The sequence below is a fragment of the Hyaena hyaena genome, unplaced genomic scaffold (assembly GCF_003009895.1).
Source record: "Hyaena hyaena isolate Hyena2069 unplaced genomic scaffold, ASM300989v1 scaffold_3, whole genome shotgun sequence".
NCBI lineage: Eukaryota > Metazoa > Chordata > Mammalia > Carnivora > Hyaenidae > Hyaena > Hyaena hyaena.
The window spans coordinates 6,551,166-6,568,329 of record NW_024080635.1 but is presented as its reverse complement, the minus strand read 5'-3'; the positions used below and the strand labels follow the sequence as shown (position 1 = coordinate 6,568,329).

General features: G+C 50.7%; 2 protein-coding genes and 1 long non-coding RNA gene across 5 annotated transcripts in view; 2 read left to right on the top strand and 1 right to left on the bottom strand.

The window, feature by feature from the left end:
• Window positions 1–6,737, top strand: part of DHDDS (dehydrodolichyl diphosphate synthase subunit) — a 30,027-nt gene extending 23,290 nt beyond the window's left edge. Inside the window, exon 9 of one of the 2 annotated variants that reach the window (XM_039231016.1) lies at window positions 4,466–6,737. In XM_039231016.1, coding sequence (XP_039086947.1) covers window positions 4,466–4,702 — 237 coding nt within the window. In that variant the 3' untranslated portion in view covers window positions 4,703–6,737. Of the gene's footprint in view, window positions 1–4,462 lie in introns of both variants that reach the window. The other variant, XM_039231008.1, reaches the window with a different exon arrangement.
• The window catches only part of LOC120231136, a 29,858-nt gene continuing 13,434 nt past the window's right edge, over window positions 741–17,164 (bottom strand). Inside the window, exons 4-5 of one of the 2 annotated variants that reach the window (XR_005528267.1) lie at window positions 14,565–14,837; window positions 13,351–13,468 (exon numbers count right to left, since the gene is read on the bottom strand). This is a non-coding gene — a long non-coding RNA (uncharacterized LOC120231136). Of the gene's footprint in view, window positions 978–13,350; window positions 13,469–14,564; window positions 14,838–17,164 lie in introns of those variants that run through there. The other variant, XR_005528266.1, reaches the window with a different exon arrangement.
• Window positions 7,917–12,101, top strand: HMGN2 (high mobility group nucleosomal binding domain 2). Its single transcript, XM_039231023.1, has 6 exons — window positions 7,917–8,105; window positions 9,105–9,149; window positions 9,312–9,341; window positions 9,693–9,743; window positions 10,728–10,823; window positions 11,252–12,101. The coding sequence occupies exons 1-6, from the start codon at window positions 8,091–8,093 to the stop codon at window positions 11,285–11,287; spliced, it is 273 nt and encodes a 90-aa protein (XP_039086954.1). The 5' UTR covers window positions 7,917–8,090; the 3' UTR covers window positions 11,288–12,101.

The window sequence follows — 17,164 nt, the reverse complement described above, 5'->3', positions numbered from 1 at the left end:
CAGACCAGGGAGCTGATCTTCCCAGCGTCTCCCTTTTACGTACCCTGCATCACGCGACCACACTGGACTCTTCACGGTTCCTTGTTCAGTTTTCTCCACTCCGTGTCTGTGCTTCCATCCCATCTCCTGAAGTCCCACTGTTAAAACCTGAGCCGCTCTATCTCTAAGCCCAGCATGGCCGGTCTCTATTCCTGTAGGAAGCCAGGACAGGAAAGTGGCTTCTAGACCTTGAGCAGCTCACTGGCGTGAGCCTACGTGGTGCATATTAAGGGAAGCAGGGAACTCAGCTACAAGTTGTGTGAGGCCAGATCTTGGTATCTGAAGGGATCTGGGCAGTCTCCAGGTGATTACCCATCAGCCGTAGAGAATGGGGGCCGGTAGAAGGAGGAATTCTGGACTCAGATGCAGTAGGCCAGGGAGAGTGTCAGCAGGGGAGGGGGCCTGGCAGCGCAGAGCCACCGATCCTAAGTTACAAGCTGCATGGTTGGAAGGCCCATAAGGGGCCACTGAAGTGTTTGGTTCACCTAGTCTATAAGAATGTTGTTATAGAAGATATATGTTCCCACTAAACTTCCTTTTTCTTTTTATGTTTATTCAGTTTTGAAGGGGGGTGGGAGGGAGAGAGAGAGAGAGGAAGACACAGAATCCGACACAGGCTTCGGGCTCTGTGCTGACCTGGGCCTCAGACCCACCAACCACGCGATCATGGCCTGAGCCAAAGTTGGGCACTTGACCGACGGAGCCACCGAGGCGCCCCTCCTCTGAACTTCCTTCGATGCATTTGTCAGAGAGTAAACGCAGGGCTGGATCCGTCAACTATTTTATTTCTATTTTATTTTATTTATTCGGGTAGTCGCTGTCTTCTTCTTAGGAAAAGTCACAAGCTCGAACTGTTGTCTCAGACATTCCTGTCTTTGAATCGTGGCACTGCCCGCTAGTTCTGTGACTCTCAGCCTTCAGAGTATCAATTTCCTCATCTGTAAAACGAGAGGAGTAATGTTAATAATAATACCTGCCTCCCAGGTTTGGGATAGGGTTCAGTAAGCTAATACACCAAAAGTCCCGAGAGCGGAGCTGAAAAGGAGTTCCTTTTCAGAGAATGGCGGCCAACACCATCCCCATATGTGTCTCCGAGCGCTTCACCAGAGTTCTCCTGTCTCCAGAAAAGCCATAGACTCGGAGCACCCTGCTCATCCTGTCTCTAGTACAGTTCCCTGGGCAGGGAGACCCCAGGGGTGCTGCAGTACGTTGTATTTCTGGCAGCGGTGGCTGTCTCAGGCAGCCCTCAGTAATACATCCCCCGCGCTACTGACCTGGGCATGTTGACTGCGGCAAATGAGGACTTATGGGAGGACTTGTCATTGGCTAATGAATGTTTTGAAACCAAATGCCTGCAGCCTCTCTCCAGGCCCAGGCAGTGTAGCGGAGGACTTGAGGATTTATGTACTGGGGGCGCTATTACATCTTGTTCCCTAAGTCTGCTGAGGAGAGAACAAGAGCAGAGAGGCTTAATGCTCAGGAGACATTTAGATGAATAGGTTAGAGCCCCATTTCTCAAAGCAAGCTCCGTGGAGTTCTTGCACCAAGACCACATAAGGTCGTACAAAAAGTCTCTAGGGAAATTATTCATGCCCTGACTGGTCGTTACACAGGGACAGTGGGCAGTATGGTCAGAGAGAGAGAAATGGACTATTAGGACTTGTTTTTTTTTTTTTAATCTTAAAAAAAATTTTTTTTAATGTTTGTTTATAACTGAGAGATAGATACAGAGTATGAGCATGGGAGGGGCATAGAGAAGGGGAGACACAGAATCCAAAGCAGGCTCCAGGCTCTGAGCTGTCAGCACAGAGCCCAGTGTGGGCCTTGAACTCACAGACCGTGAGATCATGACCTGAGCCAAAATCAGACACTTAACTGACTGAGCCACCTGGGTGCCCCTAATAGGACTTCTTGAGCCTGGATTTTCTGAGGCTGGTTCTCCACTGCACCCCTGCAAAGTGCAGCTTATCCAGGGACACAAGACACATTTCCCATAGACCTCTCAAGACACTCCTGTAGTGGAGGAACCAGTGGAAGGAACTTTACCCCTGTGTGTGACCGAGGCCAAGTCCTTCCCCACTTTGGCCTCAGTGTGCTTGTCTTTACAATCAGGAGGCCGGACAGATGGTCTTTCGGAGCTCCCCTGGCTGTGTCATCCTGACAGTGAATCACTGATTCCTGGCATTTAAGGGCCAGGCTCTCCCTTGGCTGCAGCCTCCTCCTGCCCGGCATTCAATCCAGGGCTTGCGATTCAGAAGAAGCCTGTGCCTCACAGAGTGACTTTGAGCAACTCTGTTTCCTCTCTCTGTGGCTGGGCACCCCCCTCCTTTCTGTCCTGCCTGAACTTACCTACCTGGCTCTGGCTGCAAGCAGTGATGATGGAAGGGCAGCTAAGCGTCAGTGCCCGCCGCGGGTCAGGCGTTCATTTTCTCATCCTTTCTCACACTGCCCATTGTGCAGAGGACTCACTCTGACCTGATCAAGCTCTTCGATCCATTCCGTGTGTCTTTGCCACTGTTCTCACTACCCGACATTCTCCCTCCAACCGTGCACCCCACCTTTATCCAAATCCTCCCCGTTTGTTCAAGTCCAGCTCAGATTCTGTCTGTCCATGAGGTGTCACTGTTCCTTGACCTCCCATCAGCCACAGTGTCTCTCTTGAAGCCACATTGCCCTTTTTCTTCTTCGATGACCCTCACCACATTCTACCTACTATTATGGGACTTTGTGTGTAGATGTGTGTCCTAATTGGCCCACAAGCACGTGGATTGCTGAAACCGTATCTTGTACATCACACACTAGTAAGGTCCTATATGCAGGACCCAGGGTTCCTCCTGACCAAGCCCAAGAGGAAGCCCTTCCAGCAAGGTGGAAGACATTCACAGCGACTTCTCAAACCCATTTGAGTCTTCATAGCTCCACGTCTGAGCTCATCACCCTCGCAGAAGAGTGAGTGCCCTTGAATGCCTGAGTTCATGCAGGACCCTAGGGAGGGATGTTCCAGAATCTCCACTTGTCTTCTTTATTCATGCAGTAAACCTTCATTGTTGAGAGACCCTAGTGAACCACTTCCCCACTCTGAACTTCCAGGTCTGTTGCCAGCAGGTAAAAAGTAGCTCTATTGTGAGGGTCAGGTGCTTGTGCACATGTGAGATAGTCTTTAAAGGGGGAAGACAAAGCAATCCAGGTTTACAGGCTGAGCAGGACACAGGTACACAAATACCATCATACAAGGTACAACGTGGTAAGGGTCATCAGGGTCTGAAGTGCCAAGTCGGCAGCAACGTCTAGTTTGTCACGCATGGAACAGGTCTGGCAGGAGGAGCCCTGGTGCAAAGGCTCTGCGGCCAGTTCGGATGGCAGGAGCAGAGCCCATCAGGGAGGCACGGCAGGGCCTTGGTTCTGCTCCAAAGGGATTGTCCCCCCTCCAGGAGCATCTTCCCTGCCCTCCTGGGATCATACAGTTGGTCGATTATTTCACACGTACTGGGCGCCCAAGTGCCAGAGAGGATAAAGCCACACAGTCTCTGCCTTTTAGGAGTTTGTCTGAAGAGCCGTAAACGTATGAGAGGTGCGGCCCGGGAGCACGATAACCTACCTGGTGTGAGAGCTCGTTCCACAAGTCCAGAGTGCTCGGCCGAGCCTTCAAGTGCTGAGTTTCTAACAGAAAAAATGGACTCGGGACACTAAAACCTACTCCACTAGGCAGAAAGCAGTAAATGGCTTAAGAGAGCTGAACCTGTTTCTCACAGCGTTCGTAGGAGGAGGATCGTTTGCTCGATGAGTCAGACCGGTCTCCATACAGGAGGCAAGTCTGGAGCCAAACTCCGAAAAATAGCTTAGGGAGCTGGGAGGATGGCCCCCTCATAGTGACCTGGGAAGCCAAAGGAAATGACCCAATGAATGTGCCCCAGGCAGGAATAGAACCTTCCCGGCAGCAGAGAGTAGACAATAACTTGTGAAATTGCTGTTTCGGTTTGAGAGCCTGCTAATATGCTAGAGAGGGTTTTGCATATATTATCGCTAATCCTTAAAACTCTTCAAGGTAGGCACAGCCCCCACTTTACAGATGAAGAAATGAGGTTAGGAGAGGATTTGCCCAAAGCCACAAAGCTAGTCCGTGGGGGAACCAGAAGTCAGACGCACATTTGCCTGGTTCCCTTCCCGGTGTGAACCTGAGCAGGATTTCAGGAAATACAGAGGCTTCCGCCCAAAACAAACCAGGATGGACCCAGAACCCCCACCGCCATGCTTACACATCACGGGCACCACCTCTGCACACCTACTCCCAAGCTTTTCCAAATCTGGTACAAACTCCTCATTGTTCCACTTAACTTGGCCTGCCTGGTGCCCCACCCCCTACCTCCTCCATCCCAGTTCACTTACACCTAAAAATGATCTCCCGATCCCTGCTTTTCTCTAGCAGAAGGCCCGAGAGATGTATGCAGAGGAGCGGAAGAGGCAGCAGCTGGAGAGGGACCAGGCCGCAGTGACAGAGCAGCTGCTGCAAGAGGGGCTCCAGGCCAGTGGGGACGCCCAGCTCCGACGGACACGCTTGCACAAACTCTCAGCCAGGCGGGAAGAGCGGGTCCAAGGCTTCCTGCAGGCTTTGGAACTCAAGCGGGCTGACTGGCTGGCACGTCTGGGCACTGCATCAGCCTGAGCGGGGCTGGCCTCCTGCCATTTTGCCCTGCCCTCTGCCTCCAGGGCCCCACTCCCCTTTCTTTTCTTGGTGAAAGGCACCTCCTTCTTAAGGACTGAACTGGGTTTCCTTTACTTTGCAAGGGAGCTCCGGAGGCCAGATCTGCTGGCCATAGATCCACCGTTTGGGCTGCCTGGGACCGTGGCCGCTGGGGAGGGTTGAGGGTTGAGTCTCCCGCAAGTACACTGAACCCAGCTCAGGTCACCTGTAGCTTTGGAGAGCAGGGAGCTCCAGTTCTTGGCTGCTCACCCCTTCCGCCTCTGCCACCTCTACCTGTGCTCCCAGGTGCATTTCACTTTTCCACCAGCACATCCTCCGACACACAGCATTTCAGGGAGCCGGTCTCCCCAGAACCCCCGCCCTTTACCCATCCATCTAAGCCTTCCGCCCGACTTTCACAAAAGATTCGGCTCCACCTTGGGTCTGCTAGTAAATAGCTAATAGGCAGCCAGTGTTATTTGGGCAAGGGAGGAGAGGGAGAGACAGAGAGAAAATTTGCCCATCTGCTGCTCCTCCCCCTGGGCTCTCCACCTGGGATTTGCTATTGAGTCTCTACCCCCTCCCACCACACAGTGCTGATTGCTCACTGAAAGGCTCAGCGCCCCCAATGGCGCGCAGAAGCCAGGCGGGTGATTACAATCCAATTACCTATTGTCGACTCAGCCCACACAAGCTTTTCTCCTCCTCTTGCAGGGCATGGGGCCAGGCTCCACGCCCCTGTGCCACCGGCCCCCTCCATGGCCACAGGGTAACAGGAGGGCCTCTAGGCCCCGGTGAATCTAATCCACCACAGGCCGCCTTCCCCTAGAACACCTCACAGGGCCCAGAGCAAAGAAGCACTTCTCCTAACTGACTCCTGTCCTCAGCATCTCAGACTCTGCTTTCCACCGCCTCAGCCTTTGAGCCTTCTCTGTTTGGCACCTGGCCCCCTAAGACCCCCCCCGAGACGATTTATTCTCCGCGCGGCAGAGTCTCAGCTTGTTAGGGCCAGGGCTGCCCAGCAGGGAAGGGGCCGAGGCAAGGGCTGTGTCCTCTCCCCTACCTCTCCCTGCCAGGCCTTGCTGCAGAGCTGCCGAGAGGATTAGTGCCTTTGAAGAGCTGTCTGCCCGAGCAACTCTGCCTCAGGTGCCTGGAGCAGCAAGCACCAGCCTTGAATACCCACCAAACGCCATTCCGTTTAGTCTTGCCATTTGACTTTCGGCGAATTGTTTCCCCAGCACCTCCCTCTAGGGGAGAGGTGGGGTCTTGCAGGCAGTGCTCAGAGCATGGTCTTTAAACCCCCAACTGCCCTGTATTCCAGTCTCCTCTTCCCCTTCCTGTGCCAGGATACCTGGCACACGAGACCCCTTGGCCACCATCCCTGCTCCGAGAATCAACCAGAAATGCCAGACACTGCAATTGAGAAGCCAATGAATGCACCCTTTGGCAAGCCCCCCACACACACCTGGCATTCCCCACAACCAATCCCTGGCACAGGGTTCCCAGAGAGCAGGTGCTGTACATTTTCCAGCTTTACAATGGGGCTGTTGACAGCCTTAATTAGGGAGGCATGAATTATGCGGCTATAATGCAGAGCCCTACAATTAAGGCGGGAATGAGGGGCTGGAGGCAACAAACGGAATCTGCCCAGTTGAGCATGGCGATTGGGTACTGTCTCCGTTCTGTGTCTGACTTGCCCTAATATGAATGGGGTACAAATGATTCATGGAGCTGGTATCCCTCTTTGGCCTTAGGCCCCGAATTCTGAGGAAAGCACAGGGTGGGATGGGTAGGGGTGGAGGGACCACCACTGCCAAGGAGCAGGGGCTGCGAACAGTTGATAGGAACTCATTGTGATTGTTTTCTACCAGTAGGATTTGTGCAAACCGGCTCAACCTTTGCCTCCAGAAACTAGGAGGGACCTATTTAAATGTCGTGTCACCTGTGAGCCAACCCCCCACTTGAGGATGTTGTGTTCTTGTGTTCGCCTGGGTTTCAAATAGAATTTTAAAAATTCTTTCTTAGATGTATAACTTGTTTACACATAGTACCGCAGAGGGTTGTGCACATGTTTACACATAGTACATTCGCGGTTGCAATGGCCTGCCGTCCCCCAGGTGCGCTTGGCTACCTCCAGGATCCCCAGCTCGTGGGGGCGTGGGGGGTGGGGGAGCCAGTGGAAGAGCCCTTTGCCATCGCAACACCTGTTCCTGTACTTGTTTCCTAATCCCCGGACTCTTTCCTCCACCCTCCTTGTCCTCGCGCAAGTGAGAGGAAGCCAGCCTGCCAGTGTGGAAGGAGGGATTTCGCCAGCTGCGTTTGCAGCGCCCAGGCTTGGTGGCCGCGTCGGGTGGGGGCAGCTGAGCTTGATGTCTCCGGAGCGGGTGGAGCGTAGGGGGAGGGGAGTGCTAGTAGGCCTAGGCGGCTGCTTTCCGTCATTCCGTGGCGGGGTCTTGAGGTCCGCGAACACGGGAACCTGAGGGAGCCACCCGACAGGCTTTGGGGTGGGGGGGCTTCGCTGGCATTTGGGGAGGCGGCTGAGAAACGGGTGCTGAAAGGACAGCTCCTACCTGCCCCACTGCACCCGAAAGGGACCTCGGCGTGTGAAGTCTCCCCCAGCCCACCTCGAGTGGACCGCTTTCCAGGTGAGGAGCACGAAAGGATTCCTCGGAGTGGCAGCTTGGAAGGATGCACGTCCGGCTGCGCCAAGCTGGCTTCCCCGCTCTTTACCCACTTCGGCGTCAGCCTTGGCCCTAGGAATTGCAGCCTGTGCCTCCAAGCCGCGCGCTTCCTCCCGCCTCCGGCGGATAAGGGTGATGCGGCCAAGGCCTCGAAAACCCTTCTTCTGGGGCCCCCAGCGGGAACAGGAAGGAAAGCGGCCGAGATGCGCCCTAAGTGTCGCATGGCTTGGAGAAGTGGGTAGCTTGGTTGCATAAGGTGGAAGGAACTTGGTAGTTTGCAAAAGCCAGCTCTTGGCGGGAGCCGAAACGCTGAGCCCGCCGACTCGCACACACACCCCCCCCCCGCCTCGTTTATTGCCATCGACGCGCGCCTCCCCCACTGCGCCCCCACCCCCTAGGCGCGCCGCCGTCTTGCGCGCCCTCCCCCCCCGTACCCCCCTCCTCACTCCCTCCAGAGGAGGTGAGTTTAAACCCCGCCCACGTGACCCCAGCTGGGCCAATGAGCGGCGGCGGGAGGTGAAATCCGGTTCTAACCGGTCCGGGGCTCCCAGCGCTATAAAAACTTTATAAACCCCCCGGAGCCCGAGCAGTGTGAAGAAGAGGAGGCAAGAACGACCCCCGGACCGGCCAAAGCACGCGCGCCGCTGCATCCCCGTGTCCAGCGCCCACGTCCCGCCGCCGTCGCCACCATGCCCAAGAGAAAGGTACGTGGCGCGAGGGCCCTCAGGCGCTGGGCCGCCACTACCGCCGCCACCACCGCTGCTGCCGCTGCCGCCGCTTCCCCGGCTGTGGGGCGCGAGGATCGGCGCCGGGCCGGGGCAGGCTCAGGCGCCCTGCACAGGAGCTCGAGACGGTGTCAGGCTGCCCCGGGCTAACCCTGCGCGGCTCGGCTGCCCGCGGGCGCCAGAGGCCATATTGGAGGAGCGGCAGCCGCGGCGGGAGGAGCCATGTTGGCGGCTGTTTATCCCGCTCCTGTCGGGCTCGACGTGCCCGCCCCGCGCCCCCTCCCCCATCGCCATGCCCCCTCCCCTCCCCGCGGGCGGGCAATTCAAACCCGAAAGGGCGGGAAGGCGGCGCTCGGGTTTGGCGGGCGGGGGAGCGCGCTGCCGCCAAAAAACCGCCGCCGTGAGGGGGCGGGGCCCGTGTCCCTTGGGGTGGGGCTTCGCGGTGTGGCCCCGCCTCCGCCCACGGCCCGGGCGCACGAGACTCGCGCCGGTGCGCGCCGCTGCCGCCCACGAGTTCCCCCGGCTGCGCGCGCCTCCAGTCTCCCGCCCTCGACGGCTGCTATGGTAACGGCGCCCGGCCCCGCCTCCGGAGGGGTTTGTTTGCACCATCTGCAGCTGTTGCTTCTCCCTGGCGCGGCGGCGCGGGCTGCGCTCCTCCGCGCTGCTCCGCGCCCGAGTTCAGCGCGCTCTGCCCGCGGCGGCTAGGCGGAGACTCTGGGCGGCCTGGGGCGCGGATACCCGCCTTCCCTGCGCTCCCTGGGCCGTTCCGGGCGTGAGGCTTGCACAGAGGAACAGCCCGCCTTTCGGGCATTGACACGGTACCTGGGGATGCTAAGACCCGAAGGTTCGTGTGTCCTAGAGAAGTTGTGTGCAAGACTTCCCCTTCAGCTTTTCCCCTTAGGATTATTGAGCCTTAGGGAGTCCTTAAGAATTGCATCAGGAGCTACAAGTTTCTTAGGTCTTGTTTGTTTTCTATAGGCTGAAGGGGATGCTAAAGGAGATAAAGCCAAGGTGAAGGATGAGGTGAGTCAGGTTCCTTTTGCTTAACCATACCCCTCGTCCTGTTTCCAAGCTCTCTCCACTTCTGTCGTCTAGAACAAACGGACCTCAACACTTTTCATCTTAAGAATTTTTATTGATTGGTTTGACTGCCATGTTTCTAATTTTTTTTCATTATCTTAATAGCCACAGAGAAGATCTGCAAGGTTATCTGCTGTAAGTGTCTGCTATTAAATTATCGTGTTTATCCCTAAAACCAAAAAGCACTAAGAACAATCTCCTTTTGTTTCCCATGGGTTTGGGTCAGTGGCTGGTTGTGAACGATCCACTGTTTTGTGGACGCTCACCCGTTTGATAGATTCGCTGGTTCCAAAATGCTGGTGGCTGTAGTCAGGGCACGTGGGTTACTTATAAGGGTTTCTGAAGATAGGCGATTCCAGCCGAAAACCAGCCCCCAGAACTTTACGAAATAAGAGAAACTTTTGTGTCAGTGGAACTGTGGGTTGGGTAGGGATTGTCTCTGGTCCACTGTGCTAATAGTGTCTTCTTCTTTCCCTCCAATAAAAGAAACCTGCTCCTCCAAAGCCAGAGCCCAAACCTAAAAAGGCCCCTGCAAAGGTGAGTGGAGCAGAGAGACCAGGTGCTTCTAGGTGTTGGCATAAGGCTGTGCAGTTTCCCATGTTGCTGACAGGACTGCTGCTGTATAACAACATCACTTATTGGCACAAACTTGAACTATGAAAAAGTTAACTTGGACTGGCCATTAAAATAATGTTGGCGGCCTGTTTGGGTGACTCTTTCGGGCTCTGCGCTGACAGTGTGGAGCCGGCTTGGGATTCTCTCTGTTTCTCTCCCCACCCTCCCGTTTGCTGCCCCTCCCCTCCTCGCAGTCTCTTTCTCAAAATATTTTTTTTAATAAAAAATGTTGGAATCAGTCATTTTCACTGAGTGAGACCTGTCCATCAGTGTCTTGATTCAGCACAATGGTGACCCCATTAATGGATCTTGTAAACTGTTGGGCTAGCTTCCTTTATTCCTGACTAATCAAGAACTCTATCAGAATAAGAAAATGTATGAACAAGATTCAGGGGAAGAGTCTTCCATTTATAGGAAATTGTACATTTAAAACCCAGGTATTTTTACTTGTTTTTACTCCCATGAAAACTTGTATGCTTAAGACCACAGTAGATGAGGGGCGCCTGGGTGGCTTAGTGGGTTAAGCGTCCGACTTTCGCTTAGGTCATGGTCTCACGGTTCGTGGGTTCGAGCCCTGCGTCGGGCTCTGTGCTGACTGCCGGCTCAGAGCCTGGAGCCTATTTCAGAGTCTGTATCTCCCTCTCTCTCTGACCCTCCCCTGCTCACGCTGTCTCTCTCTCTCTCCTAGAAATAAATACAAATTTAAAAAAAGAAAAAAAAGACCACAGTAGATGATAGATTATTTGGCCTTATTTGTATCAGTTTTTATCAGTGGGAAAGGGTTTCTAGGTTGTGTGTGTGTTATCTTTGATAAACAATCATGCTTCTTAACAGAACTTTGCAGACCAGACCCTGCTCATATGAAATCAGAAGAAACCACTCTTTCTTTCTCCTTTCCGTTTTTAGAAGGGAGAGAAGGTACCCAAAGGGAAAAAGGGGAAAGCTGATGCTGGCAAGGATGGGAATAACCCAGCAGAAAATGGAGATGCCAAAACAGACCAGGTACGACTGCCACTTCACTTTCTGTTAAAGTCTGCTCTGAATCCGTTCGTGATCCCAAAAGCTTTTTTTATTACATTTCTGTGTCTGTCACTCGAAGTATGCTTTTCAGTCCAGAGTTCGCTTGTGGTTTTTCTCTTAGCTTAAATTCTGGATTCTTAAAACCTCTGTGGTCCAATTCAGGGCACTGTAGTTTGAGATCCTAGTCTGTCCTAAGCTCCTGCTACACCATAGAGTTTTTCAAGCTGGGAATTAACTCTGGTCTTGTGACCCCTTCCCCAATTTTACAGTAAGGTCCAGAAGGAAAGTCACCTACCAAGGATCTAAACCCCGAACTTGGGCCTGGGAGCACAGAGATGCTAGGGAGAGAATGTGAATAAAGATAGTTTTTTCAGTCCACAGGTGGTAATGTATTGATCTTTTTCTTCTAGGCACAGAAAGCTGAAGGTGCCGGAGACGCCAAGTGAAGTGTGTGCATTTTTGATAACTGTGTACTTCTGGTGACTGTACAGTTTGAAATACTATTTTTTATCAAGTTTTATAAAAATGCAGAATTTTGTTTTACTTTTTTTTTTAAGCTATGTTGTTAGCACACAGAACACTTCATTGTTGTTTTGGGGGAAGGGCATATGTCACTATTAGAATATCTCCGAAGCTAGATTGATACAAGGGGAAAAACACCATTCCCTTCTAGTTCTGAGAAACTTCCTCTTGGTTCCCAGGAGGAGCGATTCCTTGATATTGACACACGTTAGCCACATTGGCACAAATGCCTTGTGGTATGGAAAATCTAAAATTCATTTTTTTATGTCCTTTTCTCCTTCTGCCTTCAACATAGACTTGACTCCCTTAAACCCAGAGACCTGTTGGAACCTGACCCCACGAAATGGTTCCCAGTATGTCAGGCAATCTGGACTTTACAGTGTCACCATGGAGATGGCATCCCTCAAAAGAGTTCCTTTTGTAGCTTGTGGAGCTTCAGATTGATAATTCTGCCATTTTCATTTCATTTCCTGAAAGTCAGGGTCGGCTCGTGAAAAGTTGTTAAACAACATGCTAAATGTGAAATGTCAACCCTCACTCTAAACTTCCCTGTTCAGAGCATCAAATGAAGACTTCATTGGGTTTTATAGTGGCTTTCTGATTTTGGTAGTCCATTGAAGAAGGGAGTTTGAAAGTTGTTGTATACTGTTAACGATTGTCTGCCCATGTCCTGCCTGAAATACCATGATTGTTTATGAAAAGTATCTTTAATAAAGCTGGATACAGTTTGGCTTGGAACACTGCCTCTCCTCTTTTCCCAGGATTTGGGGAGCCTGGTTTCTCCAGGTCTCTCGGGACAGGATGCATTCTGGTGTGAGGTGTGGAGGTTTTCAGGTATGGCCATTTCTGGTTTTGAGTCCGTCTGTAGGTGGCGAGCACAGTGTTAGGTGGAGTTAGGAAAGCTCCCTGGAGTGGACGGGAGGCGAGCAGCTGGGAGCGGAGGAGTGAGTTCTGTACTTGTGTCTGAAGCGTGGCTTTAAAGGCAGAGTGTTGGACAGAGCTGAGGTTGTGGCCTGGTAGCTGACAGCAGAAGAGCCTTTCCACTTCATTCACATTTAAAGCTTCTAGAATGAGAAAATGAATAGGTCCGGCTATAGTCCTTGTGTCAGGAGAAAGTGCTTCTGTGTGTGTACACAGTCGGCCGTAAGGTGTGTAGGACAGATCACGACACTGTTCTTAAGCGGACCTGCAAGCCTTCTGGGACCTTTTAAATTCGAGTCCTTGCTGGGAAACTAGAGCAGCTCTAGAAAACACGCTAACGAGGACTTTTCTGATTGCTTCAGCTTAGCGACCCTGCAGAGAACCCCTTTCCTCTTGGTGACCTAGCAAGACGATAAATTGATGCTTGCAGTTCGAACTCACTTTCACGGGTGGTCACCTCTGTTGTTTGGGGGAAATAAAGTAAATTGGAGACTGTAAAAAAACAACAACAACTTGATTTGTGTACCCCCTTAGTCCAAAAGGTAGAACTATCCTATTAAGCTCTTTCTTGGTAAAATTTTTTTGTGTATCATGTCCAGTCTTCAGTCTTGGGATGCTTGTGTAACGCAAGTGTTAACACACTTTTTTATGAGTGAGGAAATGAGCTCGGGTGAAGAACCTTGTTCAGGGTTCTGTGTACGTAGAATGAGTAGCAAAACTCAGGATTCAACCCTTCCCCCTCCCCAGCTTTATTCAAAAATAACTTCTGACTTCTATTTGGAGGCGCCTTTTGGATAAAGTAAAATTTGTCCACCTCGGCAGTTTGCAGCCACTTGTTTTCTTTATTGCTAAAATGGTCCTAGGTTATAGATCCTAATTTTTATTCAGGAGGCATCCTTTTCTAGGGTAGAACGTAACCGCTGTTAGGGGTACAGCAGCTTGGTCTTTGAGTAGAAGTTGCAGAATTTGAGAAAGCCACAGTTCGGGTTCCTTTAATCAATATTTGTAGGATTTCATATTCAGTAAAATGTGTTGAGCTATAGCCCATGCTAGGAGCTCAGCCAAATACTCTTAACAGTCTTTGTGTTAATCTTGCATAGGTCTCAACCCGCATCTTCTAGTTAAACCAGATGTGGAGTGACGGGCTGAAGTTAAACCCAGTAGTAACCCTCTATTTTTGTTACCTAGAAATTAAGATGAGTAGGGTGAACTTGAGCTTTATTTTTCTTTCATGGGCTACGCTTGCTGCTTTGGCTTCACTAGCTGTGGACCATGAGGGTACTTGAGCTTAAAAACCAAGAAGCCAGGCCTGGGAACATGGTAAGGATATGTAAGAGCACCATAACACCATGCTCCATGCCAGCCTTGACCTGAACTAAGTTTGGTCATAGTGCGCTAATAAAATGATTCCCTTCCCCTGGCCCCATCTCCATGCTCTTTTGATCCCATCCCTGGGGAGCTGTCAACATAACCTGTATTAGAATGGATGCTTTGGACTTTTAAATAAGAGGAACATCTGTCTCCCTACGAGAAGGCCTGAGGTAGGGAGGTCCTAAGGATCCCCGCTGGTTCTTTCCAAGGTTTCTGCCCTCTTGCCCTCAGCACATTGTCCAGCCACCTCGCCTCCCAAGGCCTCCAAGCCACCTGTCCCCTGCCCTGGGCCTCAACTTGACACTACAGCATCCAGAGGCAGAAGACCTGTTTGTCCTGAAAATATTGAGTTATCTCCCGGAACCCCCTCCGCACCCTGAGTTTCCTGGGGCAGAACTGGATTGCGTGCCTACTCCCAAGCCAATCACGGCAAGAGGGCCGAGGCCACAATTTGTGTCGGATTCAGCCAGTTACTGGACTTCAGCAGGGGAGGGGTAGATGACAGAAGAGGGCAGGGGCAGTGAGTGGACAGTCGCCACCCCCAGCCTGGCTTCACTGCAGCATCTGACTGCTGAGCACAAGCCCAGAGTGAAAATAAAATCCACATTAAAAACTCACCTCTTTAAAGCACACGATTTAGTGGTTTTTAGGATGTTCACAAGGTTGTGCCACAATCAACACTAATTCCAGAATACTCCTCACTCGAAAAAGAAACCCCATATTTAACAATCACTTCCCATTCCCCCTCCTGGACCAGGCAACTGCCAATCTACTTTGTCTCTATACCCTGTTCTGGACATTTCTAACGGGAATCCTAGACTGTAATCTGGTGACTGGCACCCTAGCAGAGGGTTGTTGAGGTGCATCTGTGTTATAGCACGCACTCTGTTCTATTTGTCATATACTCACTTTATGGATGTATCTCCCACTTTTTAAAAGTTCACAGTATGTCGCTTTGCTTTTACAAAGGACCTAAAAAAAAGCAAAAACGTGGAAATCGCGTGTTGAGTGTTGGTTTTGCCGTGAGCGCTTCTCCAGGCAGTGCTCGCCCTGAGCACGGTGGCCCTGCCAGTCTCCTTCTCCAGAAACTACGCTCTGCATCAAACCGCTGTTACATCTTCAAGCTGTGTGGGCATCTCTGCTTTTCTCCGTTCATCCTGAGTTTCCATTACCAAGAGTATCCTAAGGTTTTAGAAGAGTCGAAGAGATGTTATTTTTGGGGTCTGGGAAAGCTCAAAAAGGTTTCCAAAAAATGAATGGTAATTGCTTCACTTTGTACCATTTGGCTTAAAGGTTTCACGGGAATGCTCTACTTTTGGATAGCGGGGGAAAAACCTGGCCCGTATTTTATATATTCATTGATCAGTTGACAGCATTCTGGTTGTTTCCACATTAGGGCTGTTTAGAATACTGTTATATTGTGTACAGATTTTTTTGTGGACATAGCATTTTCAGTTCTTGTAGGCTTATTACACGTTGGAATAGAAATGCTGGGTCTTGAATCTCTAATTTTTTGAGGAACAGCCAGACCACTTCTGCACAGCAGCTTTACCATTTTACATGCCCACCGGCAGTGTATGAAAGTTCCAATTTCTCTACATTCTCATCACATATTTTCCCTTTTTTTTTTTTTTATTATAGGCATCAGGGTGGGTATGAAGTGATATTTTAGCGTAGCATTGATTTGCATTTTCCTTTTTTTTTTTTTTGAAGTTTGTTTATTCCAAGAGAGAGAGAGACAGATAGTGCAAGTGGGGGAGGGAGAGAATCCCAAGGGGGCTCTGTGCTGCCAGAGCAGAGCCCGATGTGGAGCTCAGACTCCCGAAACTGAGATCTTGACCTGAGCTGAAACCAAGGGTCAGATGCTTAACTGACCGAGCCACCCAGGCACCCCTTGATTTGTATTTTCCTAATCCTAAGACATGGGGCATCTTTCCATGTTTATTGGACGTTTTGTTAACTTTCTTTAAGTGTTCAAATCCTTTGCCCTTTTTCCCCCCCTAAATGTGTATTTATTTTAAGAGAAAGCATGTGCACATGAGCTAGGAGGGGCAGAGGGAGGGAGAGAGAATCTCAAGCAGGTTCCATGCTGTTAGTGCAGAGCCCAACATGAGGCTTGATCTCACAAACCGTAACTGTGTGACCATGACCTGAGCTGAGATCATGAGTCAGACGATTAACCAATAGCCACCCAGGTGCCCATGCCCCTCCCCCTTTTTTTCTTTTTAAGTAAACTTAATGCCCAACATGGGGCTTGAACTCATCACCCCATGATCAAGAGGCACACATGCTCTACTAACTGAGCCAGCCAGGAGCCCCTTATATATTCTGGATACCAGATTCTTACCAGAGTTACAATTTGCAGGTGTTTTCTCCCATTCCATGGGTTTTCTTCACTTACTTGATAGTGTTAGTTGACACAAAGCAGTTTTTAGTTTTGGTGAAGTCCAGTTTACCTAGGTTTTGATTGCTTGTGCTTTGGTGTCCTATCTAAATCTGTTACTCAGTCCAAGGTCATAAAGATTATTTAAACCTGTGTCTTCTAAGAGTTTTAAGTAATTTTAGTTCTTAAGTCTGAAAGCATTTTGAGTTAATTTTTGTAACAGTGTGAGTTAGGACTCTGTTCCCTCCTCTTAAAAGCTGTTCGACTTGAGGAACTTACCAGAAGACCATGGGGAAAGGGAAGGGGGGAAAATAGATATAAACAGAGGGAGGAAGGCAAACCATGAAAAATTCTAAATATAGAGAACAAACAGGGTTGATGGGAGGGTGGAGGAGAGGGGAAAATGGGTGATGGGCACCTGCTGGGATGAGCAGTGGGCGTTGTATGTAAGAGATGAACCGCAGGAATCTACTCTCAAAACCAAGAGCACACAGTATACATTGTATGTTAGCCAACTTGACAGTAAATTATATTTAAATAAGAGTCAACTTAGAAAAAAAAAAAAACTGTCCTAGGGGCGTCTGGGTGGCTTAGTCAGTTAAAGATCTGAATTGATTTCGGCTCAGGTCATGATCTCATGATTTATGAGATTGAGCCCTGCATCCAGCTCTGTGCTGCAGCACAGAGCCTGCCTGGGATTCTCTCTCCCTCTGCCCCTCCCCACTCATGCATATTCTCTCTCTACTATCTCAAAATAAACATTAATGTATATATATAAAAGCTGTTCTTACACCTCTCTGGGGCCCTCCAGTTTCTAAGATACTGTTTGTCTAGTTGACCACTCCTCAAACCCCTTTGCATGCCCTTCTCTAAAGTTTCTCCCTGTGATGTCATCCAGTGACTCACATTTTCCTTCCCTGCCCACATCTCTCTTGAGTAGTTCCACCAACCTTCTGTGCAGTCCCACCCAGATATACCACAGGCACCCCAGATCAACATGATCAAAATGGAACTCCTCTTGTTCGCAAGCCCACCTCTCCTACTTTTCCTAGATCTGGTAAGACACCACCACCCATTCCTTTCCTTGAGCAAGAAACTTGAAAGTTACCCTAGATACTTCCCTCTC